Raw genomic sequence first — 22,668 nt, 5'->3', positions numbered from 1 at the left:
CAAGTTTTAGCACTGAGAGTATTCCATACATGAAGATGAAAGGCTCTATATTTTGACAAAGATATGTGCTCATTACTTCCTCCTATCCATTCTTCACAGCATGCATTTATCTTACATGATAGGCATGCTGCCTGAACAGTAATCTGCTGAACCCCCTCCCACCAAATTTCACATAGGTATTCAATGGGTTACTTAGATTACTGTATGTACTGCAATAACAGTGCATTTGTTCTTACATTGTCTGCACAAGTGAACTATTATTTGTAGTAGAGAGGGAATAAAAACCCAACAAATTTCTAGTCTATCATGTCAGGTTTATCTACATAATTTATTAGATTGTGTTTAGTTACCGTATATATGTTTGGGGAAGTTTTAGATTATGTATTTTTTTGTAGTGGGTATTTTAGAAGTCTATACACCAGCCTTTAGAAATCACGTAGTCAAAAGGGTGCAATAACATGCAGATTTCAAATATGGGCATGAAGGTTTATTTATGGCACACTTTTGGATTTCATGACAGAATACAATTCACATGACTTAGTACTATAAATTTGTCTCAAAGCCTCAAAATATCTCTAATGTGGGTGGGACAGGGGGAGGAAGGACGTCACTGTCCTGAAGGGATCTGTGCCATAAGTAGTGACATATATAGAACACATTCCTATGCAGCAATGAGATATAAAAGAGACACAAGATTGTCCCAGCCATGCAGGAAGGAAGGTAAAATGCAACAGATGTGATTTAATTAGGTGGCAATTTTATTAATATACCTCACCTGGAAAATATTCTGCAATCAGTCGTACAGCACAGGCCATCATTATTTCCCTAATCATTCCCACCTATTTGGGAGGACTGTTGTCAGCCCTCACCCATCCCAACCTGGTCCTTGCCCATTGTTGTGACCATACAACCTCCCCGCCTTCATACAAGGGTAGGAGAGGCAATAGGAAAAGGCAGTTGTCTCCCTACTGTACCAGACATTAATAGAGCCAGCCCCCTTTCCACACTTCATTAGAGGATGCCTTTCCCAAAGTCCAGTTCCAACATCAGTTTTATGAGGGAACTGGACTCCCTACCTGCACTGGACTCTTGCTACCTACTAGATTGAGACAACTGGACCTAACCTCATTACCTACCCAGTACACACAATGGCCAATGTCCCACCTGAGCCAGCCTCTTCCAGTTGTCCTTGGCTTTGGTAACTGCCCCCTTGGCTCTCCCTGCATAGCCCAAAGGCAGCAGGGGAACTTAAAGGATCCACAATCCCTTTTCATCCTGCTGAGTGGACAAAACCCCACTACACTGAGATCGCAATGAGTGCAGACTCATTGTAGTCTTTAAGAAATAGCTTGAAGTGGTTGAAATAAAACAGGTAGAAAAAAGGTGTGCATACATGATGTTGAAAAGGAGACTACTCACCACAAAGAAGAAATGATTTAAATCAACTTTGTGTAATTTTTGACCTATAAAATTACTGAGATCAGTAAAAATACTGATTTTGGTTACACACACTAAGTCTATCTGTACAGAAGGCAATTTCTATAAAAAAATTCTAGTATTTGTAGAAAGCACATGTGAAGTGTATACCTCTTATCTAACTTCTGAAACTTTTCCTATTTTCACCCCACTGAAGTTATGCACATATAAAACCATAAACCTAAATCCTGACACGCTCATACTTCTCAGATTTCTATAGATATGCACTAAATAACCAAGGGAAAAAAACACCAATTTTGTTTAAATTAAAGGAGACACACTGTACATATTTTTTTCATTTACACGACAGAACAATGTGCACACAAGTTTTTTTGCCAATATTTACTTAGCCTTTTAAAGAGTATATACAACTTTGTAACATCTGACCGTCCATATTATTATATAAGATGGCATAGTTTCTACTTCAACATTCAAAACTAATTTGTAGATGCACTTACATGGCATCTACAACATCAAGCCAACAGTATATGGTGTACCAAAACGCAGACATTCATTTTATATAAAAACATTCCAGCATAAATTGGAAATATATTGAGGAAAGTGTGGGAGAAAAAAAAAAAAAGAGTTCTTACTTTGAGGTTGGTTGCAACATGCTAGAGGCAGCTTTACTTTCTTTAACATTTGCAAGGGGAGAGTACTTACAGGCAGTGGTTCCCCTCCCGAGGCAGATCTCCATTAGATAAACAATTAAGGCAAGCATTTATACCTTTTGTGACATGCAGTTTTTGATCATTACTGTATTTTGTTTATACATATTCCTCCCCCCCCACTTCTACAAAAGTTATATGGGAACAATGAACATTTGATTTTAAAATCTCATGGTTATGATTACAATTATGTGAATTATGAATCATAATGACAACTAAATACATTTAATATCTCGATTGTCTAATTTAAAAGGGCTCTAAATTAGAACATCACTGATATTACAAAAACTTATGACATTAGCAAAAAGTCTACAATAAGCCTAAAACACCTGTTAATACTATCATTAAAATGTAGCTGTAATTTTAAATTAGCGAAACTTTATTTAGAAAAGTAATCCAAAAATCATTTACCACTTTTTATAACTGTCTCTAACTATTAAATGATTGTGAAAAATTAATTACCTTTTCCTCTAGAGTAAATGGACACAGAAAATCTCTACTTCTAGATTATAGAAGGCTGCATCAAATGACAACTTAATTGGCAGGATCTCTCATAGGAGAGACTCCACCACACTATCCAGTTGTCCCAGTCTGCATCTAAAATCACACAGTAGCATTACAGTTTACTGTCCCATATGCAATGCAAAGCCTCCATCCAATCTGAGGAATAGTGTAATGATGGTAGCTACTTGGACAAGAACATTTGATGGGGAGAAAGGAAACATTGCTTACATATCAGCCAAATGAAAAAAAGGGAGTGAAATACTTAATGAAACAGACAACATGCAATTAAATACACTTACTAGTCCAAGAGCACTTCACCATTATAACCTGTATAAAATGTAGTTTCAAAAGCCGAGAATTTAAACTTTGATCGAGCAATCTAAAATTCAACTGTTGTACATTTTCTAATACAGTGCTATAATACTGTCCTAATGAACAACAGCACTTAAATAAAAACACTTCATATATTTTAATGCAAAAAATACTTTTTGTAAGAACTAATCAATCAAAACAAAATGATGCACACTTCATATTTTGCTTAAATGGTAATTTCTCTGTGACTCACCTCATGCTGCCCAAGACATTCCCTGCAAAGAGGAAGAAAAAAAATGAGTGAGAGAATTGCAAACAGCTGTATTCCTTAAAGCAATAAGGCATCTGAAGCAGTATCACTGTATTGCTGTGGGAAAGAATCCGTTATAAAAAAGGAGCAAAGAGTCCTGTGGCATCTTATAGACTAACAGAAGTTTTGGAACATGAGCTTTCGTGGGTGAATACCCACTTCGTCGGATGCATGTAGTGGCATGTAGTTATAAAAAAGGAAGAGCCAAATTCAGAGCCAAATGCTTAAAAACTAAGAAATGCCAGAATTATGGTTGCTTGTGCCACCTGATTCTGCCCCCCTTGTGTGTATGCACTATGTAATCACATACTATTTTTTTCCCCACTGTAACCCTGCCTCATTAAGCACAGAGGATGGAGCCACTCTAGGTAAAAAATCATACTTGTATAGAGAAGGCGGCTGTTGTCTGTAGGACCCTGCCTCATTTGTTGCAGACGCTTGAAAGTGAGTAATGAAAGAGGCAGGAGACTACAGGAAGACAAAGGAAGGTTTCATTGTAAAGGAAGTTAAATGCTGCCCTGGATAAATGGATTCTATCCTGGCCTCTGTCACATATCTGATTGGGTTACCCACCACCAAAATGCTATGAGGGAAATCCCAGCCTCTGGATCCCTGTGTGTTTTAAGCTTCCTGGGTCTCAAAGTTACAGCACTGTTTCCTCCCTTCATCCCTGTGGCACATTTCCTGCACACTAATTCTCAGTCTGCTACTCTTTACTGGAAATGGAGTCCCTCAGCCTACCTGCCTTAGGCCCCAGGACCATGCTAGCCCCCCAAGATACACCAACAGCTTGAAAAAACACTCTCCAGGAATCCCACCAAATGCACAAGCCTTCTGGGTTAGTTTAACTCTCGCTGGAGGCATATTGTAGTTGTATGTTAAATGCTTCACACTTTGCACAAAGACTTACACAGTATTTGCTCTTTAATTACTCAGATTAAAAATATACGGATCTTTAAAAAATAAACTACATGTATTTCCCTTCACTCTAGCTCACTCTTTCCTTGGGAGTTCTTTGGGGACCACCTGCATTGGTGGTCCTCCAGTCCCCATGCCTTAGTCAGAGCCTGCAGTAGCTTCCATCATCTTGCACTAGTAAAAATGGCTGAAGAGAACCCTGAAGAGAGCAGTTCCTGTATTTTTATAAACTTCCTGTCCGTCAGGTGATTCTCAGGATCAGACTCACCAGGTGATCACAGACCCCTGCCAGGTAACTTCCAGATTTCATCTCCCACAATAAACCAATTCCTGATGGGGATATAGTGTATTCCTTAGGGCTAATTCCTTTTCAATGGAAGGGCACTTCAGATGTAATGACTTTCTATTGTCAGTCCTGTCCCACTACCTTGTTGGAATTTCAGTCCAACATGGAAGTAAATAGACAATCGAGAAGGACAAAAGAGAATGTACATTAAAAATGAAGTCAAAAGATACATACAGAAAGTTCATAATTTCACACAGAATTAGAATTTATCTGTACTATCTTTTAAGTCATCAGAGCCTCTGCAACAGAGTTCCTATGTGATTCTAGTCAAGTCATTTAAACCAGACTTTTCAGAGGTGGTCTCTAATTCCTCATTTTGTGGGCAACTGACACAAGACACTGGATTCTGATTTGCAGAAGTGCCGGGCATTCACAGCTGCAAGTGAAGTCAATGGGAGCGGTCCTTTGAGCATGAAGTGCTATATAATGTTATGTACTCTGAAAAATAAAGTCCTACGTATCTCAAATGGAGCACCCAAATTAGTGGATATTTTTGATCTCTCTGTGCCCAATCTGTAAAATATTATTTTAACATAGCTCTGTGCATTTATACAGATTTTAAAATCAGGCACTTATTTTACTCTTCCTATCCATCCCTTAGTGCATCGAGCAGACCATTCCAGGATGCTACCCACTGGCCACTGAAAGAAATTCCCTGACTTATATTATGTTTCCACCAAAAATGTATGTCAGACAGGCTGCATCAGTACAAATCCTTGTAAAATTCAGAAGCACAAAAAGTGATGCCTTCAAACACATTATATAGCAATGTAAAATCTGATACAATTTCCAAGCAAAACTTTTTATACTTACGTTGGTATAGGAACCTGACACGGCGGGCAAGGTAATGCAGTTTGAATAAAAGCTGGCTCAGATGGCTGTTCCCAGGGACCAGCAGGTTGATGCTGAGAGCAAAACAAATACATTGCTGTGTTTATATTATTATATTACAGACACTCCCCGGGTTACGCAAACCTGACTTACGCAAACCCACACTTACAGAAAAAGTTCCGTAAGTTCCGTGAGCGTTTGGGGTCTTTTTTGGCATAACTGTCGGGTATACGTCCCTGACTTATGCAAAATTCCACTTACACAAGGCATTCTGGAACGGAACGCCTTGCATAAGTTGGGGAGCCTCTGTATATAAAATAAACTGTGGTGACAACTGGAGCCATCTGTTTAGCTATAAATATCTATAATGCCAGGTAAGATCTTAGTTCTAACAGGTCTATTTTTCCTCAACTGAAGAAATTCTATTACTAGAACTAAGACATGAATACAGTACATGCTTGTATAATCATTTCATTTTCTGGCATGGCTGAGAATAGGGGACTGAAAGCCAAGTGGCTTTATAATACCACAAGTCATGATTTAATTCCCTTACTGTTTAACTTGAGGACAAGGACAAGTCAAAAATTAGTTTAATATTTAGAATGCTTTTACAACACAGGAAAGGCAAGTAAAATTAACAATACAATCTCACCTGCTCAAGATACTCTACTCGAGGAGTATAATTACTTTGAAGTTCTTACTATACTTTGCACGTGAAGTTTAAGGTCTGAAAACTTCAATGTACAGTTTCCTATTTTGCTTCCTAATATGATAGTTTAGCAAGTACCTGCAAGCTAACCATCAATTTGAATAGAGGCAAATAAAAATTAAGTTGACTGCTGATATTAAAAACAAACAAGATATTAAATAAAATTGTTAACAAAAACAAACAACATGGGGGAAGAGGAAAGAAAAGGAAGACTCTTAATTTACCTGTGGAGTATCAATTATGGCCAGGATAAAAAGCAATTAGATTTTAAACAAGGCAACTACAAGCAGTACCTTAATTTCTCAGTTAAGCATCATGCAGCATATCTATCCCTAGTTATTTACTCCTAGTAGCTATACTTTCCGACAAAATCAAGGACAGAAATTTTCCTCATTCTTCTTGTTAAGCAGAGTGCTAGTACGTAACACATTTCTGGCTATTGTCTTACCAAGCCAGTTTGCTTCACAAGAGCTTCATCATGGCAAGAAGCAGGACACAAGTGACTGCACTTTAACACTTTCTGGCAGGACTGACGACATGCAGGACAAGGGCCAAAGTGACAATTGTGTTTCTCTTGGCTGGGGTGATGGCAGGTTGGTGGCCGACTGAAGTAGAAAACCAAGAACAAATACAATATGAAACATGTAACTGCAGTCATTAGGTATGTGCATTAATACAATAATAAATTAGGGAGCATGATTTACTGTATTTAATAATTTTAAATAAAACCCATCAGTTTTATATTTAGCAGTACTTTGATATGGCTATATAGAGCTATACACACATGTATTTCGCTAACTCAAAATGACCTTAACACAAAATGTCTGATTTGCCCATACTAGAGCAAACCACTGGTCCATCAAATTCATTAGCCACTTCAGGGGAAAGGTAAAAAAAGAAAATGTACTTAGTCAGTTATAAAAAAACCTATGTATTAGGGAAATGCATTCCTTCACCTTACACCTTGAGCATGATTCAAAATTTACACTGAGCTTAGTAATCATTAAATTATCCAGCAATAATATTTGACTCTGGCCCCCGTGGCAGTGAATGCCACAGACCAACAAAACACTGTAGGGAAATAGGTCTTCCCACATGTTCCAAGATGCACTAACCACTGTGTAACATCCATACCCAGACAGACAGTCCAGCACACACAGTGTTTTCCATCTCCACTTATTAGGAAGCAAAGAGGTAAAGAATCTAACGAGACCCCAGTTTGTCCACTACATTCTTATATGGCCTCAAACTGTATGGAAGCCAAGCATCTCACACACAAAAAAAAACAAACCCCTGATTCATGAGTTCACCTCACAATCATTGGGAAGAATGATCTCCAACAGACATGGAGGGTCTACAGGAAATGAGAGCCAGGAACTGAACGCAGATTTCAATGGTCACTCAAGTACTCTAATCACCAATCTTCCTCTGCCTTCCACTCCAATTTAGATGCTGTCTACTCCTCACATTTTTGCAAACCAGCCTTTTGCTTTCATGGTTTCCCCATCTTCTTCTCAGGACAACCTGCACCCAAAAGAAGAGACTTCAACAGCACCACCACCTCCTCTGCTGCCTACCGATCTAAGCAGCCCTACTGAGATCAGGCTGGCTCAGCTTCCACCTTTGCTTTAAGTGGAAAGTCAAATTTGGCACTTCTCAGGGGCTTCAGCCACCTCTTCTCAGGACAGCTGAATGAGATATTAACTTGAAAGTGTTATGCTCTTCTTGGGCACTTTCACTAGTACTCTCTCTCCAACCCTGCAGGCCCTCATGAATCATCAAAAAATTAAGATTTTCTGAATAAGAGAGCCATTCAATCAGTTGCCATAGGCAATCGAGATAGGTCAGCTCAGTATTTTACTTTCATTACTCTCTAAAGCACAGGAATATGAGGTTTTGCAGTTGCTTCCTGAACTCATGCAAATGAAAGGTTTGGATGGAAGCCTTAGGTCTCCTTGCCTATCTGTTTCACAGGAAAGTTTCTATTGCTCAGCTGACCTTCAGGATACCTCTCTTCATGTCCCACCTGGGCCAATGGTATGCGCTCCACTTCGCTCTTGACAAACACTACCATTGTGTCCGTCACTCCTTCAGTCTGTTCTATATAGGTTTTTTGCATCATCCTCTTCCCTGTAGCACTTAAGCATTTTCCAGTAGTGCACTATATGACTGACTAACGTCTGTCACATTCCAGAGTAGCAGCTGTGTTAGTCTGTATCCACAAAAAGAACAGGAGTACTTGTGGCACTTTAGATACTAAAATTTATTTCAGCATAAGCTTTTGTGGGCTACAGCTCACTTCTTCCGATGCAAGGAATGGAACACACAGACAGAAGATATTTATACATACAGAGAACATGAAAAGGTGGAAGTACCCATACCAACTAAGAGGCCAACCAATTGAGATTAAGGTTTTTTCCTCCTGCTGCTGCTAGCTCATCTCAATTGATTGGCTTCTTAGTTGGTATGGATACTTCCACCTTTTCATGTTCTCTATCTGTCACATGTGGTTTGTTCTCAATCCTCAGTTTTTCATCCATCCCCATGGAGCTTCACAAGAACCTGGCAATTCTAATGGCCAATTATGATCAGGATGGGATATACTTGTTTCCCCCTCTCAAAGGCATCCTGATCAGAGCCCTGTTGAAGTGGTCATGGGCCAAGGTTCTGTAGTACCATGCAACCCAGGGCTTCCTAATAATTCAGGACAATTCACATTTGCTTCTTTCATGCTCTTCTGATCCTGGACAGTAGAGTGGCAAATGAACACATTTCTCCAGTAGGCTTTAGGGCTCTACTGAAAAGACCCAAGACATGAAATAACCTGATCAAAGCCTCTGTCTTCTGAACCACTTTGTAGCCTGTGGTGAGCTACATCCTGGGTTTATTTTCAGCATCTACAATACTTCCCTCTGGCCAGATGGCATTCTGCCTCTTCCTCCAAGTAATCCCTCTTTTCCACCAGCAGTCTCTTCCTTCCTTTCCAGTTGTTCCAATTTACCTCATCACATGGTGGACCTTTCTTTTGCTACCCTTTTCTAGTTTCTGACCATGGATACCAGTCCCAGGATAGGACTTGCACCAGGGTTCCCCCACACTCCAGCAGACTTGGTTCCTTCACAGAGACTGATCATCAGCTGACTTGAGTCTCAGATCATTTTAGCCCTTCAGACACAAAAGGTATTGTACTTTCACAAGTACCTTCTGATACAGTCTAGCAACTGGGCTGAGCAAGCAGGGACCAAGTGCACGCCTACTTTCAGAATCCCTCTCCTGGACCTGGGCAGAGCATCACTTCTTGTCATTGCGGGAAGTCTATTTAGAGGGGACAATTGGAAGGGTAGTTCAGCTGACACCAACTGACAATCAGTGAATAGTATTTCAGTACCTTCAGCTTCAAGCAAATATGCTGCATCCTGGAATTTCAGTGATTGACTGTTGCAGAAAAAACTGATCTATCTTCCTTGCTCTCTGTACACTCAGGCCCTCATGCAAATATGTTAACTCTTTAGCCCAAAGTACTAGGTGAAGAGCCAAGATTCTGCTCCTCCACAACCTTACTCCTCCACCTCTCCCCAGTGCTTAAGGTGGCAAAGCAGGACAAATAAGAGATAATATGGTTAGTCTCTTTGTGAGACAGACACCTCTGGTTTCAGGAGCTGATGAGCCTGCTGGCAGACTGGGTCAACCTTCAAATCACATCAAATTATCATTTTCCCACCCTGCCAAAATCTGCTTTTCCCAGACAGATAGACTTCACTTCCCAGATAAACAGGTTGACATTCTTTGTCTCATTCACAAGCATTCAGCGAGGTGTGGCAATTATTTTGAGAGCTGTCATAAATCCATCACCATCAGACAGCCATCTTCCTTGCCCATGAGCAAGTAAAACACCAGTGTCACAAACTGGTTAAAGATCAGTTTGCTAGTCATAGCCACTCCCCAGACTGAGAGTTGAAGACCCCATTTCAAACGTGTTTAAGATAACAGTGCAGTCTTCTCTACAAGTGGTAAAGTGCTGTCAATCTGGATCTGTCCATATCTGAGAATTATTTCTTCAGACACAGTTCTTCACAGGGCAATAAGTTAAGACCTCTTCCATACAGTACTGCTAGTAAGTTTGTTGTGTGTCTGCAACTGTCCCTACCGCTGGAGTGAAAAAAGAGGGATGTACAAAAGAAAGTTACTCATTGGCAATTTCTTGCGTCACTGTCTCTCACATCCTACATCTCACACTCCAATTAGAAGAGATGCTCCCTTATATACTTAAATCTCTTTCCTTCAGTTCTTTAACTCTCCTGCAGAAAGACCCTTCCTAAGAAGGCAGGACTGGGACCTTATTTATAGTTTGACAGATTCTTTGCCTCTTTGAGGTACAGCCATGACACTCTATGTCCTTGACTGTTCCATAATAGTAGAAAAGGACTGAAAAAAATAACCGCAAGGAAATAAAATAATGTTAAAGGAAAACTAACTTCATAGTGAGACAGTCAATCTGAATCTTTCTAACAACTCAATAGAACCATTAAACCATTATTTAAATATATATGTACTTAATTATTAAAATTGATTTTTTTTCCTTGAACAAAGATAGCTGACTAAATTGTTTAGTCCTATGCCACACAAAAGTCTATGAAGCTATTAAGCTTTAAAACGAGCATATCAATAAAATAAATTTTCTATGGATTTCAGTGTGTGTTTTCCCCATCCCATACCTAAAGGCCACTGATTTCAGTGTATTTTTATATAAAGATTTTTTTTAAATGCCAGCTCTTTTGGCAAATAAAAAGATTTCCATAGTGCAAGGTTTAAGCCGCTAAAACCATACTTCAATTGTAAAAATGAAAACAAGGCCTTTACGCCTCAACATCAACTACGTTGACTAGTTAAGAAGGAGAATTGTTGAGCTCCAAAGAGATGCAGTCCTCTGAGGACAGAAGAATAAGAGCCAGCCAACTAAAAGGGGAATCTGATTACAAGAGACATTGATGCAATCACCTGGTGTAGCTGAGTATACAAATGACCCTGGGAAGACATGTTAGTCTGGATCTGTAAAAGCAACAAAGAATCCTGTGGCACCTTATAGACTAACAGACGTTTTGCAGCATGAGCTTTCGTGGGTGAAAGCTCAAATACAAATTATACAAAAGTATACAAATGACCCTGGGAAGACAATGGTCTTACATACCCCAAATCTGACATAATGCATCCTTCACAGAAACAGTAGCATGCAAGTATTTAGATGAATTCAAATTCAAGTCATCCAAAGAACTAGAAACCAATGTGCACACATAAGTCTTCTGTACCAACCTGCATAGCTCTTTGCATTTTGGAGGCTTGGTGCTACGTTCTCTGCCACAGGGTACTTTGAGAACAGTTTTACTGCAATTGCACAACACATCTATTGCCTCCGGACATGGGTAGCAACTACCTAAAACAAATACATGAACAGAGTGATAGTCAAAATATCCCATTGCTTCTAAAAACAGTAATCACCACAATTCTGAATTTGGGAACCTTTTTGTACGAATCTGTCTACTCTGCACTGTCTGAAGAAAAAACTGATGTTACGCTTGCATCTCAAATCAAAGTTTCAAGAACCAATTTGAAGGGACTATTTCAGACTTTGAAACAAATATTAAGTTTGACTGTCCTATAGTGATATAACTACTATCCAAATAAGACAAGTTCAATTTGTAGATTTAAAATGCAAGGCAGTATTATCAATGCTAGACAAGTCACCCTGACCAAATGGCACTTACATAATGCTATTTATATTTCACAGACTCTTACGAATGTGAAGACAGATTATAGCCTTGCATCAATTTCTGAAAGGTCAACATAAAGAAAATCAGATTTCTGACATTTATAAGATGCCATTTTGCAGCTTTTATCATGCTTGACAAAAATGCAAATTTGTCACTAACTGCACAGAGGCTGATAAAATGCACCTAATAAGTCTTCCTCCTTTTTAAATTATTCATATTAGGAAACACTAATACATATTTCAAAATTAAAAAGGTAAAGATCAGAGAAGGTTAAAACAACATTTTTAGACACTTCCACTCATTTTATTTATCAAATACCAAACGTAAAATTTTAGTGTGTGCCACTGCTGACATTAATTGCATTAGAAAGCAGACTCAGAGATAGAGCTATCTGCAACTCTATTTTCTTGTTAAGTTTATGAAAAAATGTATAGTTTGAAACCATTAATGAGGAATATAACTTTGTGGATAATCCTGGCTGTCTGTCTCAATGGTATCTGAGATGGCAATATTTCTAGAATCAGTACTCCTCTCACTGACAGCACAAACAGCCCAAAAAGGATATGCAAGTGTCCAGTTTTTAATAAGGTGTGAGAGTGTGCGCACACATTTTTTTAATCCTATATATATAAAAATGCAATTATGTTAACGAAACAAACACTAATGTACCGTACTACCAGACTACCAGTGGCAAGACTACATCTCAGACGCTGGATAATGTATGCACAAATTATTTAAATATTTGCATCAATGAGGACAACTACTGGCATTCCTAGAAAAATGGAAGGGGCAGATATGACATTTGACACATTTGGGGCTTTCCACATTTTGCATTCCTATGTTTAATACATACTTCAGAGGGTCATTCATATTTTCTGCCTACTTCTGTCACTTTTCAGCTGACAAATGCACCTTTACGTGAAGAACAGGAGACAGCCATTGTACATGCAAAAGATTCTGGAACTGCCCTATCAGCTATGCAGCAGCAGAAACAGACACACCCAAGTTAGTGATGAAAGGGACCAGTGCCATTTCCTTTGGGAAGGACATTTTTGCTAACTATCAACAAAAGAGGCCAGCGAACAGTACCATGCTAATGCACAAAAAGTACTTTGCCAGGGTTTGTAGCATTTTCTCATCTGTCTTGCACTCATTAAAATGGTGGTATTCCTGACGTCAGTGCTCCTCCCTCTCTCAGTGCACAGAGCATCAAGAGCGTTAACCCTGCAGTTACTCTTGGATTCAGCACTACTATGTTTTTATAACTTAAAAGTGAAAATAAACATGGGTTAGAGGAGGAAGAACATCATGCATTAGGGGACAGTGTAAAAATGAAGCAAAGAAAGAACAAAATACTCATGAGGAATCACTCCTTGTTTAACACTACCTTCTCTTGTCAGTGCTAGAAAACTGACCTGTTTAATAATTTGTTCCAGATCTTTCCAGGTCTCACAGTCTATAATTTTCCAGGTCCTCTTTGTTCCCCTTTTTAAAGCTCGGTAGTATATTTGCCCTTCTCTAGTTCTCTAGGAACTCACCTGTTCTCCCTGAGTTCAAGATAACTGTTCACATTTCCATTATTGCTTCAGCTAGTTCCTTAAGTACTGTAGGATCAATTTTAAAAGGCTCTGACTATTTAAATGCATCCACCTTAACTAAATATTATTTAACCTATTATTCCCCCCTATTTTGACTTGCGTCCTTTCCCTTTGTTAATACATATTGTGTTAATTATCTGGTCATACTCTCAATTAACTTTTTTTGTTGGTTTTGGTTTTTTTAGTGAAAACTGAAGCAAAACAGACATTCTGATATTCTTTTACTCTACAGTTATAAGGTAATGATACTATGAAATAGCTTGCACTTGAATCATATTTTTGCATTAAACATGAAGGCCTGATTTTAAACCAAGTTATTTTCAACTGAAAACGTTCTAAACCATTTTATTATCCTTCTCTGCATCCTGAACTAACAGTTTTCTAACTACATGAATGTTATCTTGTTACCTTCAAACAAAAATGCATGGTTATGAGGCAAGAAATAAACAAAAGGCTGCTTAAAGTCTCCACACATTCCAAACCATAAATGAATGACCTCCTGTTCTTTATTCCCAACTCTCTTTGTTTATATTTCTATGTAACACTTTGAATAAGCCTGTGTTAAAACAATACACTAATAAAGCTGGAAACAAGATGTAACACTCCAAAAGGTCTCAAAATATACATAGTATCAAAACAAAGCTTTCAATCTGTGACACAGAATAAGCTACAACAGCAACAGAGAAACCTACACAAATGATGCTAAAAGGAACAAGGTCCCGCATAAAGAAGCTATAAAATTAAAGTCTGGACAGCAAAGTGAGACCATACATTTATTTCACAGACACTCAGGTTTATCATCTTTCAGCAAACATGATGGTCCCATCGCAGCCATTAATGCACCACCTTATGTGCAAAGGAATGAATTAATTTAAGGAGTAATCTCTCAACATTCCCTAATTCATAAATTAAAGTAAACTACCAGTGTTTTAGCCATCCAGAGAATAATAAAACTTTAAGGCCAAACCTCATTTTATGACATTCCTGTAAAAATATAGGGAGATAAAAGGCTTTCTGTAATAAAGTAGGCCGTTGTGGAAATATATATAGGGTGTGTGTGCATACTAACATTTAGAAGTTTGTGTATAAAATTTAGTGTATGCACATATTAGTAAATCTAGACATGCTGTTTTAGCAATTACTAAGTTATAGCAAAGACATTATATTAAGATGTGACACTAGTGTGTTCATGGTGACTACAATACTATTTTCATAAATCAGAAATTGCATATGAATTTTATACTTACTTCACAGCACCTATAAATGATCAGATCTCAAAGTTTCGCTTCTGTCTCATGTGTTTTTCCCTGGGCATCCACATTCTACTGCCTGTCATCGCATAGTAAGTATAAAATGATAAAAACACCAATTGGAAAAAGTACAGAGAAGGGCAACAAAAATGGTGAGGGATACCGAACAGCTTCCATATTAGGAGAGATTAAAAAGACTGGGACTTTTCATCTTGAAAAAGAGAGGACTAAGAGCGGATATGAAAGATCTATAAAATCATGACTGGTATGGAGAAAGTGAATAAAGAAGTGTTATTTTCCCCTTCAAATAATACAAGAACCAAAGAAATTAATAGGCAGCAGGTTTAAAACAAACAAAAGGAAGTACTTCTTTACACAACGTACAGTCAACCTGTGGATCTTGTTGCCAGGGGATGTTGTGAAGGCCAAAAGGGTAACTGCTTTCAAAAAAAGAATTAGATAAGTTCATGTAGGATAAGAACGGCCGTACCAGGTCAGACCAAAGGTCCATCTAGCCCAATATCTGTCTATCGACAGTGGCCAATGCCAGGTGCCCCAGAGGGAGTGAACCTAACAGGCAATGATCAAGTGATCACTCTCCTGCCATCCATCTCCATCCTCTGACAAACAGAGGCTAGGGGCACCATTCCTTACCCATCCTGGCTAATAGCCATTTATGGACCTAACCACCATGAATTTATCCAGTTCCCTTTTAAATGCTGTTATAGTCTTACCTGAGGAGGTTGTGAAGGCTAGGGAGTTCCACAAGTTGACTGTGCGCTGCCTGAAGAACTTCCCTTTATTTGTTTTAAACCTGCTGCCTATTAATTTCATTTGATGACCCCTAGTTCTTGTATTATGGGAATAAGTAAATAACTTTTCCTTATCCACTTTCTCAACATCACTCATGATTTTATATACCTCTATCATATCCCCCCCTTAGTCTCCTCTTTTCCAAGCTCAAGAGTCCTAGCCTCTTTAATCTTTCCTCATATGGGACCCTCTCCAAACCCCTAATCATTTTAGTTGCCCTTTTCTGAACCTTTTCTAGTGCCAGTATATCTTTTTCGAGGTGAAGAGACCACATCTATACACAGTATTCGAGGTGTGGGCGTACCATGGATTTATATAAGGGCAATAATATATTCTCAGTCTTATTCTCTATCCCCTTTTTAATGATTCCTAACATCCTGTTTGCTTTTTTGACCACCTCTGCACGCTGCGTGGACATCTTCAGAGAACTGTCCACGATGACTCCAAGATCTTTTTCCTGATTCGTTATAGCTAAATTAGCTAAATCATATTGTATGTATAGTTGGGGTTATTTTTTCCAATGTGCATTACTTTACGTTTATCCACATTAAATTTAATTTGCCATTTTGTTACCCAATCACTTAGTTTTGTGAGATCTTTTTGAAGTTCTTCACAATCTGCTTTGGTCTTAACTATCTTGAGCAGTTTAGTATCATCTGCAAACTTTGCCACCTCACTGTTTACCCCTTTCTCCAGATCATTTATGAATAAGTTGAATAGGATTGGGCCTAGGGCTGACCCTTGGGGAACACCACTAGTTACCCCTCTCCATTCTGAGAATTTACCATTCATTCCTACCCTTTGATCCCTGTCTTTTAACCAGTTCTCAATCCATGAAAGGACCTTCCCTTTTATCCCATGACAGCTTAATTTATGTAACAGCCTTTGGTGAGGGACCTTATCAAAGGCTTTCTGGAAATCTAAGTATACTATGTCCACTGGATCCCCCTTGTTCACATGTTTGTTGACCCCTTCAAAGAACTCTAATAGATTAGTAAGACACAATTTCCCTTTACAGAAACCATGTTGACTATTGGCTCAACAGTTTATGTTTTTCTATGTGTCTGACAATTTTATTCTTAACTATTGTTTCGACTAATTTGCCTGGTACAGACGTTAGACTTACCGGTCTGTAATTGCCGGGATCACTTCTAGAGCCCTTTTTAAATATTGGCGTTACATTAGCTAACTTCCAGTCATTGGGTACCGAAGCCGATTTAAAGAACAGGCTACAAATCTTAGTTAATAGTTCCGCAACTTCACATTTGAGTTCTTTCAGAACTCTTGGGTGAATGCCACCTGGTCCCGGTGACTTGTTAATGTTGAGTTTATCAATTAATTCCAAAACCTCCTCTAGTGATACTTCAATCTGTGACAGTTCCTCAGATTTGTCACCTACAAAAGCCGGCTCAGGTTTGGGAATCTCCCTAACATCCTCAGCCGTGAAGACTGAAGCAAAGAATCCATTTAGTTTCTCTGCAATGACTATCATCTTTAAGCGCTCCTTTTGTATCTCGATCATCAAGAGGCCCCACTGGTTGTTTAGCAGGCTTCCTGCATCTGATGTACTTAATAAACATTTTGTTATTACCTTTGAAGTTTTTGGCTAGCCGTTCTTCAAACTCCTCTTTGGCTTTTCTTATTACACTCTTGCACTTAATTTGGCAGTGTTTATGCTCCTTTCTATTTGCCTCACTAGGATTTGACTTCCACTTTTTAAAGGAAATCTTTTTCTCTATCACTGCTTCTTTTACATGATTGTTAAGCCACGGTGGCTCTTTAGTTCTTTTACTGTGTTTCTTAATTTGAGGTATACATTGAAGTTGGGCCTCTTTTATGGTTTCTTTAAAAAGAACCCATGCAGCTTGCAGGGATTTCACTTTAGTCACTGTACCTTTTAACTTCTGTTTAACTAACCCTCATTTTTGCATAGTCCCCCCTTTTGAAATTAAATGCCACAGTGTTGGGCTGTTGAGATGTTCTTCCCACCACAGGGATGTTGAATGCTACTGTATTATGGTCACTATTTCCAAGCGGTCCTGCTATCCTTACCTCTTGGATCAGCTCCTGCGCTCCACTCAGGATTAAATCTAGAGTTGCCTCTCCCCTTGTGGGTACCCGTACCAGCTGCTCCATGAAGCAGTCATTTAAAGTATCGAGAAATTTTATCTCTGCATTTCGTCCTGAAGTGAAATGTTCCCAGTCAATATGGGGATAATTGAAATCCCCCACTATTATTAGGTTCTTAATTTTGATAGCCTCTCTAATTTCCCTTAGCATTTCATCATCACTATTACTGTCCTGGTCAGGTGGTCGATAATAGATCCCTAATGTTAAATTTTTATTAGAGCATGAGATTTCTATCCATAGAGATTCTATGGAACATGTGGATTCACGTAAGATTTTTACTTCATTTGAATCTACATTTTCTTTCACATATAGTGCCACTCCCCTGCCTGCACGACCTGTTCCGTCCTTCCGATATATTTTGTACCCTGGAATGATTGTGTCCCATTGATTGCTCTCAGTCCACCAGGTTTTTGTGATGCCTAGTATATCAATATCCTACTTTATCACAAGGCACTCTAGTTCACCCATCGTATTATTTAGACTTCTAGCATTCATGTACAAGCACTTTAAAAACTTGTCCCTGTTTATTTGTCTGCCCTTTTCTCATGTGTCAGATTCTTTTTTATGTGACTGTTTATCATCTGTTCTGGCCCTTACATTATCCTCTTCCATCCTCTGCTCCTAACTATAACCTGGAGATTCTCTATCATCAGACTCTCCCCTAAGAGAAGTCTGTGTCCGATCCACATGCTCCTCTGCAGCAGTCGGCTTTCCCCCATCTCCTAGTTTAAAAACTGCTCTACAACCCTTTTAATGTTTAGTGCCAGCAGTCTGGTTCCACTTTGGTTTAGGTGGAGCCCATCTCTCCTGTATAGGCTCCCCCATCCCAAAAGTTTCCCCAGTTCCTAATGAACGTAAACCCCTCCTCTCTACTCCATCGTCTCATCCATGCATTGAGACTCTGAAATTCTGCCTGCCTACCTGGCCCTGTGCGTGGAACTGGGAGCATTTCTGAGAATGCCACCATAGAGGTCCTGGACTTCAGTCTCTTCCCTAGCAGCCTAAATTTAGCTTCCAGGATCTCTCTCCTACCCTTCCCTATGTCATTTGTACCTACATGTACCACGACCACCAGCTCCTCCCCAGCACAACACACAAGTCTGTCTAGATGCCTCGAGGGATCCGCAACCTTTGCACCAGGCAGGCAAGTCACCATACAGTTCTCCCGGTCACCACAAACCCAGTTATCTACGTTTCTAATGATCAAATCTCCCATTCCTAACACCTGCCTTTTCCCAGCAACTGGAGTTCCCTCCCCAGGAGAGGTAACCTCAGGGCAAGAGGCAACCCCAGCACCATCGGGAAGGAGGGTCTCAACTATGGGAAGGTTTCCCTCTGCTCCCACTGACTGCTCTGCTTCCCTGGGCCTTTCATCCTCCTTAACAGCACAGGAGCTGTCTGACCAGAGGTGGGACAATTCTACAGTGTCCCGGAAAGCCCCATCAACATACCTCTCTGCCTCTCTTAGTTCCTCCAGTTCCGCCACCCTGGCTCCAAAGTCCGTACGTGGTCTCTGAGGGTCAGGAGCTCCTTGAACCGACTGCACACATACGCCACCCACCCATAGGGCAGGTAATCATACATGCTACACTCAGTGCAATAAACTGGATAGCCCCCACTCTGCTGCTGGGCTTCTGCCTGCATTGTCTCCTAGTTAATGAAAGGGTTGTTTACAGCAAGAAGTTTTGAATGTAGTTTGGTTTATAGATTTTAAGGGGACTAAAGGGGCACGGACAGACCCGACAAGGGACCCCCACTCTCTTCCCACTCCCCTGCCCAACTCCCTTGTGAAACTCCCTGTTAGCAGCCCCTGTTCGCAAAGCTCCCTGGTCGCTTGGATAGGTCCATCAATGGCTATTAGCCAGGATGGTCAGGGACTATTCCATGCTCTGGGTGTCTCTAAGGGCAGGTCTACACTACAACTTTATACTGGTGATGCTGTAGTATGTCTGGTGACGACACCCTAAGCTGACAGGAGAGATTTCTCATCAGCTTAATAACTCCACCTCCATGAGAGGCAGTAGCTATGTCAGAGGAAGAAATTCTCCTACCAGCAGTGCTGTCTACACGCAGAGTTAAGGTCAGTATCACTCAGGGTTGTAGATTTTTACCCCTAAGCAATGTAGTTATACTGGAGTAAATATGTAGTGTAGACCGAGCCTAAGCCTTTGACTGCCAGAAGCTGGGAGTGGACAACAGGGGATGAACCACTCAATAACCCTGTTCTGTTCATTTGAAGCATCTGGCACCAGCCACTGCTGGAAGGCAGGATGCTGGGCTAGATGGACCATTGGTCTAACCCACTATGGTCAGTCTCATGCTTCTTTATAACTGGGATCTGGGGCTGCTGAAGGGCACTTTTCTTAGGTTCCTTTGCCATGTGTTTAGTAACTAGTTTTAATTTTTTTACTAACCAGTAAAATACCAAAACACTCATCTTCTATCAAAAAAAAAAATAGCACAGCATTTCTCAACCCATGGGTCAGGAACCAAAATGGGGTAACCAGAATGTTTCAAAGGGTCATGTTGCAGCTCCTGTACCATGTGGCTGGCTGGGCTTGCCTCCCTGCTCCGGGCATTGGAATCTCTGGGAATCCAAGCGCCACTCACATTTAGCCTAGTTGTCATGACGACAGGAGTCCAGATAAGCCAAATTTTAGTGAGTAGCTCCGCCACCTTATGAGCCAGATCACAACTCCACTCTCACAAATTTGGTCCAGTCAGGAGGACAGGGCCAAACCAGAGAAGCACTGCAATCCCGCAGGTTGCAATGTCTGGAGCAGAGCGCCAAGCCCAGCCAGCCCCACAGCACAGGAGCCGTAGGAGCCGCCACTGTGAGGTGAGTGCTGGGCAGAACCCAACCCCCATTGGGGGGCAGGATCCAACCAAAGCAACCCCCAGGCCTCTGCCCCCCAGACTATTTACTGATTCACAGCAAGCCATAAACATTTACAAATGGGTCATGAGCCCCAAAAGGTTGAGAACCACTGCATATTCTGTTTTAGAAACCACCAAACATGACCACATGAACAATATGCAGATTGTAACTAGGCCTCACACACTGCATAGTCAATAAACACAGTTACTTTGAAAGAAAAATTAACCTACAAAAGACCAAAACAGTTATTACGATAGGTATTCCCTCTCGATGGAACTCTGTCAAACAAAAAAGTTACCAGGTAAGAAACCCTGAGACTTGGCTGTCATTCTGCAAAATGAAAGGATTCAAATACCAGTTCCTTACCTGTCCCTACCCAAAGAGGCAGACAGACATCCAGGAAAGGAAGACAATTCTTCTAGTCAGTATGGTTGAAAAAAAATCTCATTCTAGTGCCATCAGAAACAATATTCCAACAAAAAGGCATCAATACAACTGATATTTTTCAGCATAGTCTTACCTCTGTGGCAAACCGAAGGACACTTGTGATTTCTACATCCTAAAGTCCGTCCGCAGAGTTGATCACAAGGTGGACAGTTTCCAGAACAACACTATAAAATAAACAAACATTCCACAGAACTGGCTGTTTTAGAATTTCCAATGTATGTCATCTTCTTTCGATGCCATTCATATGAGACACAGTAGAAGTACAGAAACTGAGCGCTTGTAATAAAAAATACACTAGAAAGTCATTTGAAAGTGTCATTTCAATACATTAGCAAGATATAGACCTTCTAATAAAAAAAAGCCCACACCTATTCAGATGAATATCTAGAATACTTTTGCACATGGCTGACTTGTGAAGTCATTTTAGACTGAACTACTGTACAGTTTGAATGATTATGATGGTCATTAGCCTGGGTCTGGCCCAGCACTCTCCAAGTTCTGTTTTTCACCATCTCTGTTCCTGCAGCATAGGAATAACTGCTTACATGCTTCAAGGATTTGTGGTCCATTCATTGTGCTTATTCTCAAGTGTGTAATACTATCTATTTTGCTCAGTACAGATGTATCAAGCAGAACAAGTGAATGGACTCCAGGGCAGGAGACAGCAATTCCTCCCCCTTGCACCTGGGAAAGAGAACTAAAGAAAGAAGGGATAGGGGATTAGCAAAGGAGCTTGGGCTTTTGTTTTTGTTTTTGTTCAACTGAAAGATGGCAACTCTTTGTTCTCTTCACTGTACCATAATTCTTAAAATGCTTTAAGACTGTGCCAGTCAAAACTAAAAACCAACAGTTTTCTTTACTTCAGTGTAACAAATTCAAAGTTTTAAAAAGTAAATCAATGACTTTTTTTTTACATTTTGTCTGACGGATCTCTTTTTAATTGGGCTCAAATACCCAAATGTGTAATTGGTATACATTAGCTGTGCCATGTTCTCCCACCCACATCAGCTTAAAAAATGTCAATACTATAATACCTCTTCTATTTCTGAAATATCTACTTGTAAGATTTAGAGGCTAACTAGTCAAAAGTTAGAGAAAGGGCCCAAAGGAACTGGAACTCCTGCTAACTACAACATTTACTCTGTTCTTCATCTTTAGAGAAAGAAGAGAATTATTAGGTCACCTAGTCTACCCCACTGCAAATTCAAGACTGCTCCTTACAATACATTTACTTGTGTTTTGTCTAGTCTAGTTTTTAAAACTGAACTGCAGAGCTGAAAAATGTCTGTACCTTCGTCATTTATTTATGATGCATATAGATAATCTTACATTTTTTCTTTTACTTTGAGGGATGAAGGGTTGTCTGTCTTTTACATTAGAAGTAAAGACTCAGCATCTCATCTCCCTTTTGTTGGGAGAACGAAGGAAGGGGAAGGCTGCAGCTCACATGACAACTTTTTGTGACATCATTATTCAGGTCCTTCAAGAAAAGGAGGAATTAGCCCCTGATATTTCCAGTGTTAGAAAAAAGTTTTGAAGTGTCTGAGGCAGCCTTTGTATAGCATAAAGTAGCAGTGCAGACAGTAATTTTGCTCAGCAGAGCATCTTTAAAATAAGTGTGCTGGAAATAAAGACAAACTCCAGTTTACAGACTCTTCGAGTCAGAAACTCCACCTTCCTATGTTTGTCTAACACCTCACAGATCCTGGA

The 22,668-nt window shown here is 39.8% G+C and overlaps 1 protein-coding gene across 1 annotated transcript in view; it reads right to left on the bottom strand.

Moving 5' to 3' along the window:
- The window catches only part of NFXL1 (nuclear transcription factor, X-box binding like 1), a 93,122-nt gene that overhangs the window by 43,724 nt on the left and 26,730 nt on the right, over positions 1-22,668 (bottom strand). The window contains exons 11-15 of the mRNA XM_039541676.1: positions 21,032-21,122; positions 11,385-11,505; positions 6,523-6,679; positions 5,348-5,439; positions 3,214-3,235 (exon numbers count right to left, since the gene is read on the bottom strand). Coding sequence (XP_039397610.1) covers positions 3,214-3,235; positions 5,348-5,439; positions 6,523-6,679; positions 11,385-11,505; positions 21,032-21,122 — 483 coding nt within the window. The remainder of the gene's footprint in view (positions 1-3,213; positions 3,236-5,347; positions 5,440-6,522; positions 6,680-11,384; positions 11,506-21,031; positions 21,123-22,668) is intronic.

This window comes from Mauremys reevesii, linkage group 5 (genome assembly GCF_016161935.1).
Source record: "Mauremys reevesii isolate NIE-2019 linkage group 5, ASM1616193v1, whole genome shotgun sequence".
Classification (NCBI taxonomy): Eukaryota; Metazoa; Chordata; order Testudines; family Geoemydidae; genus Mauremys; species Mauremys reevesii.
Note: the sequence above shows the minus strand (reverse complement) of the source record. Positions and strands in the feature narration are given on the sequence as shown.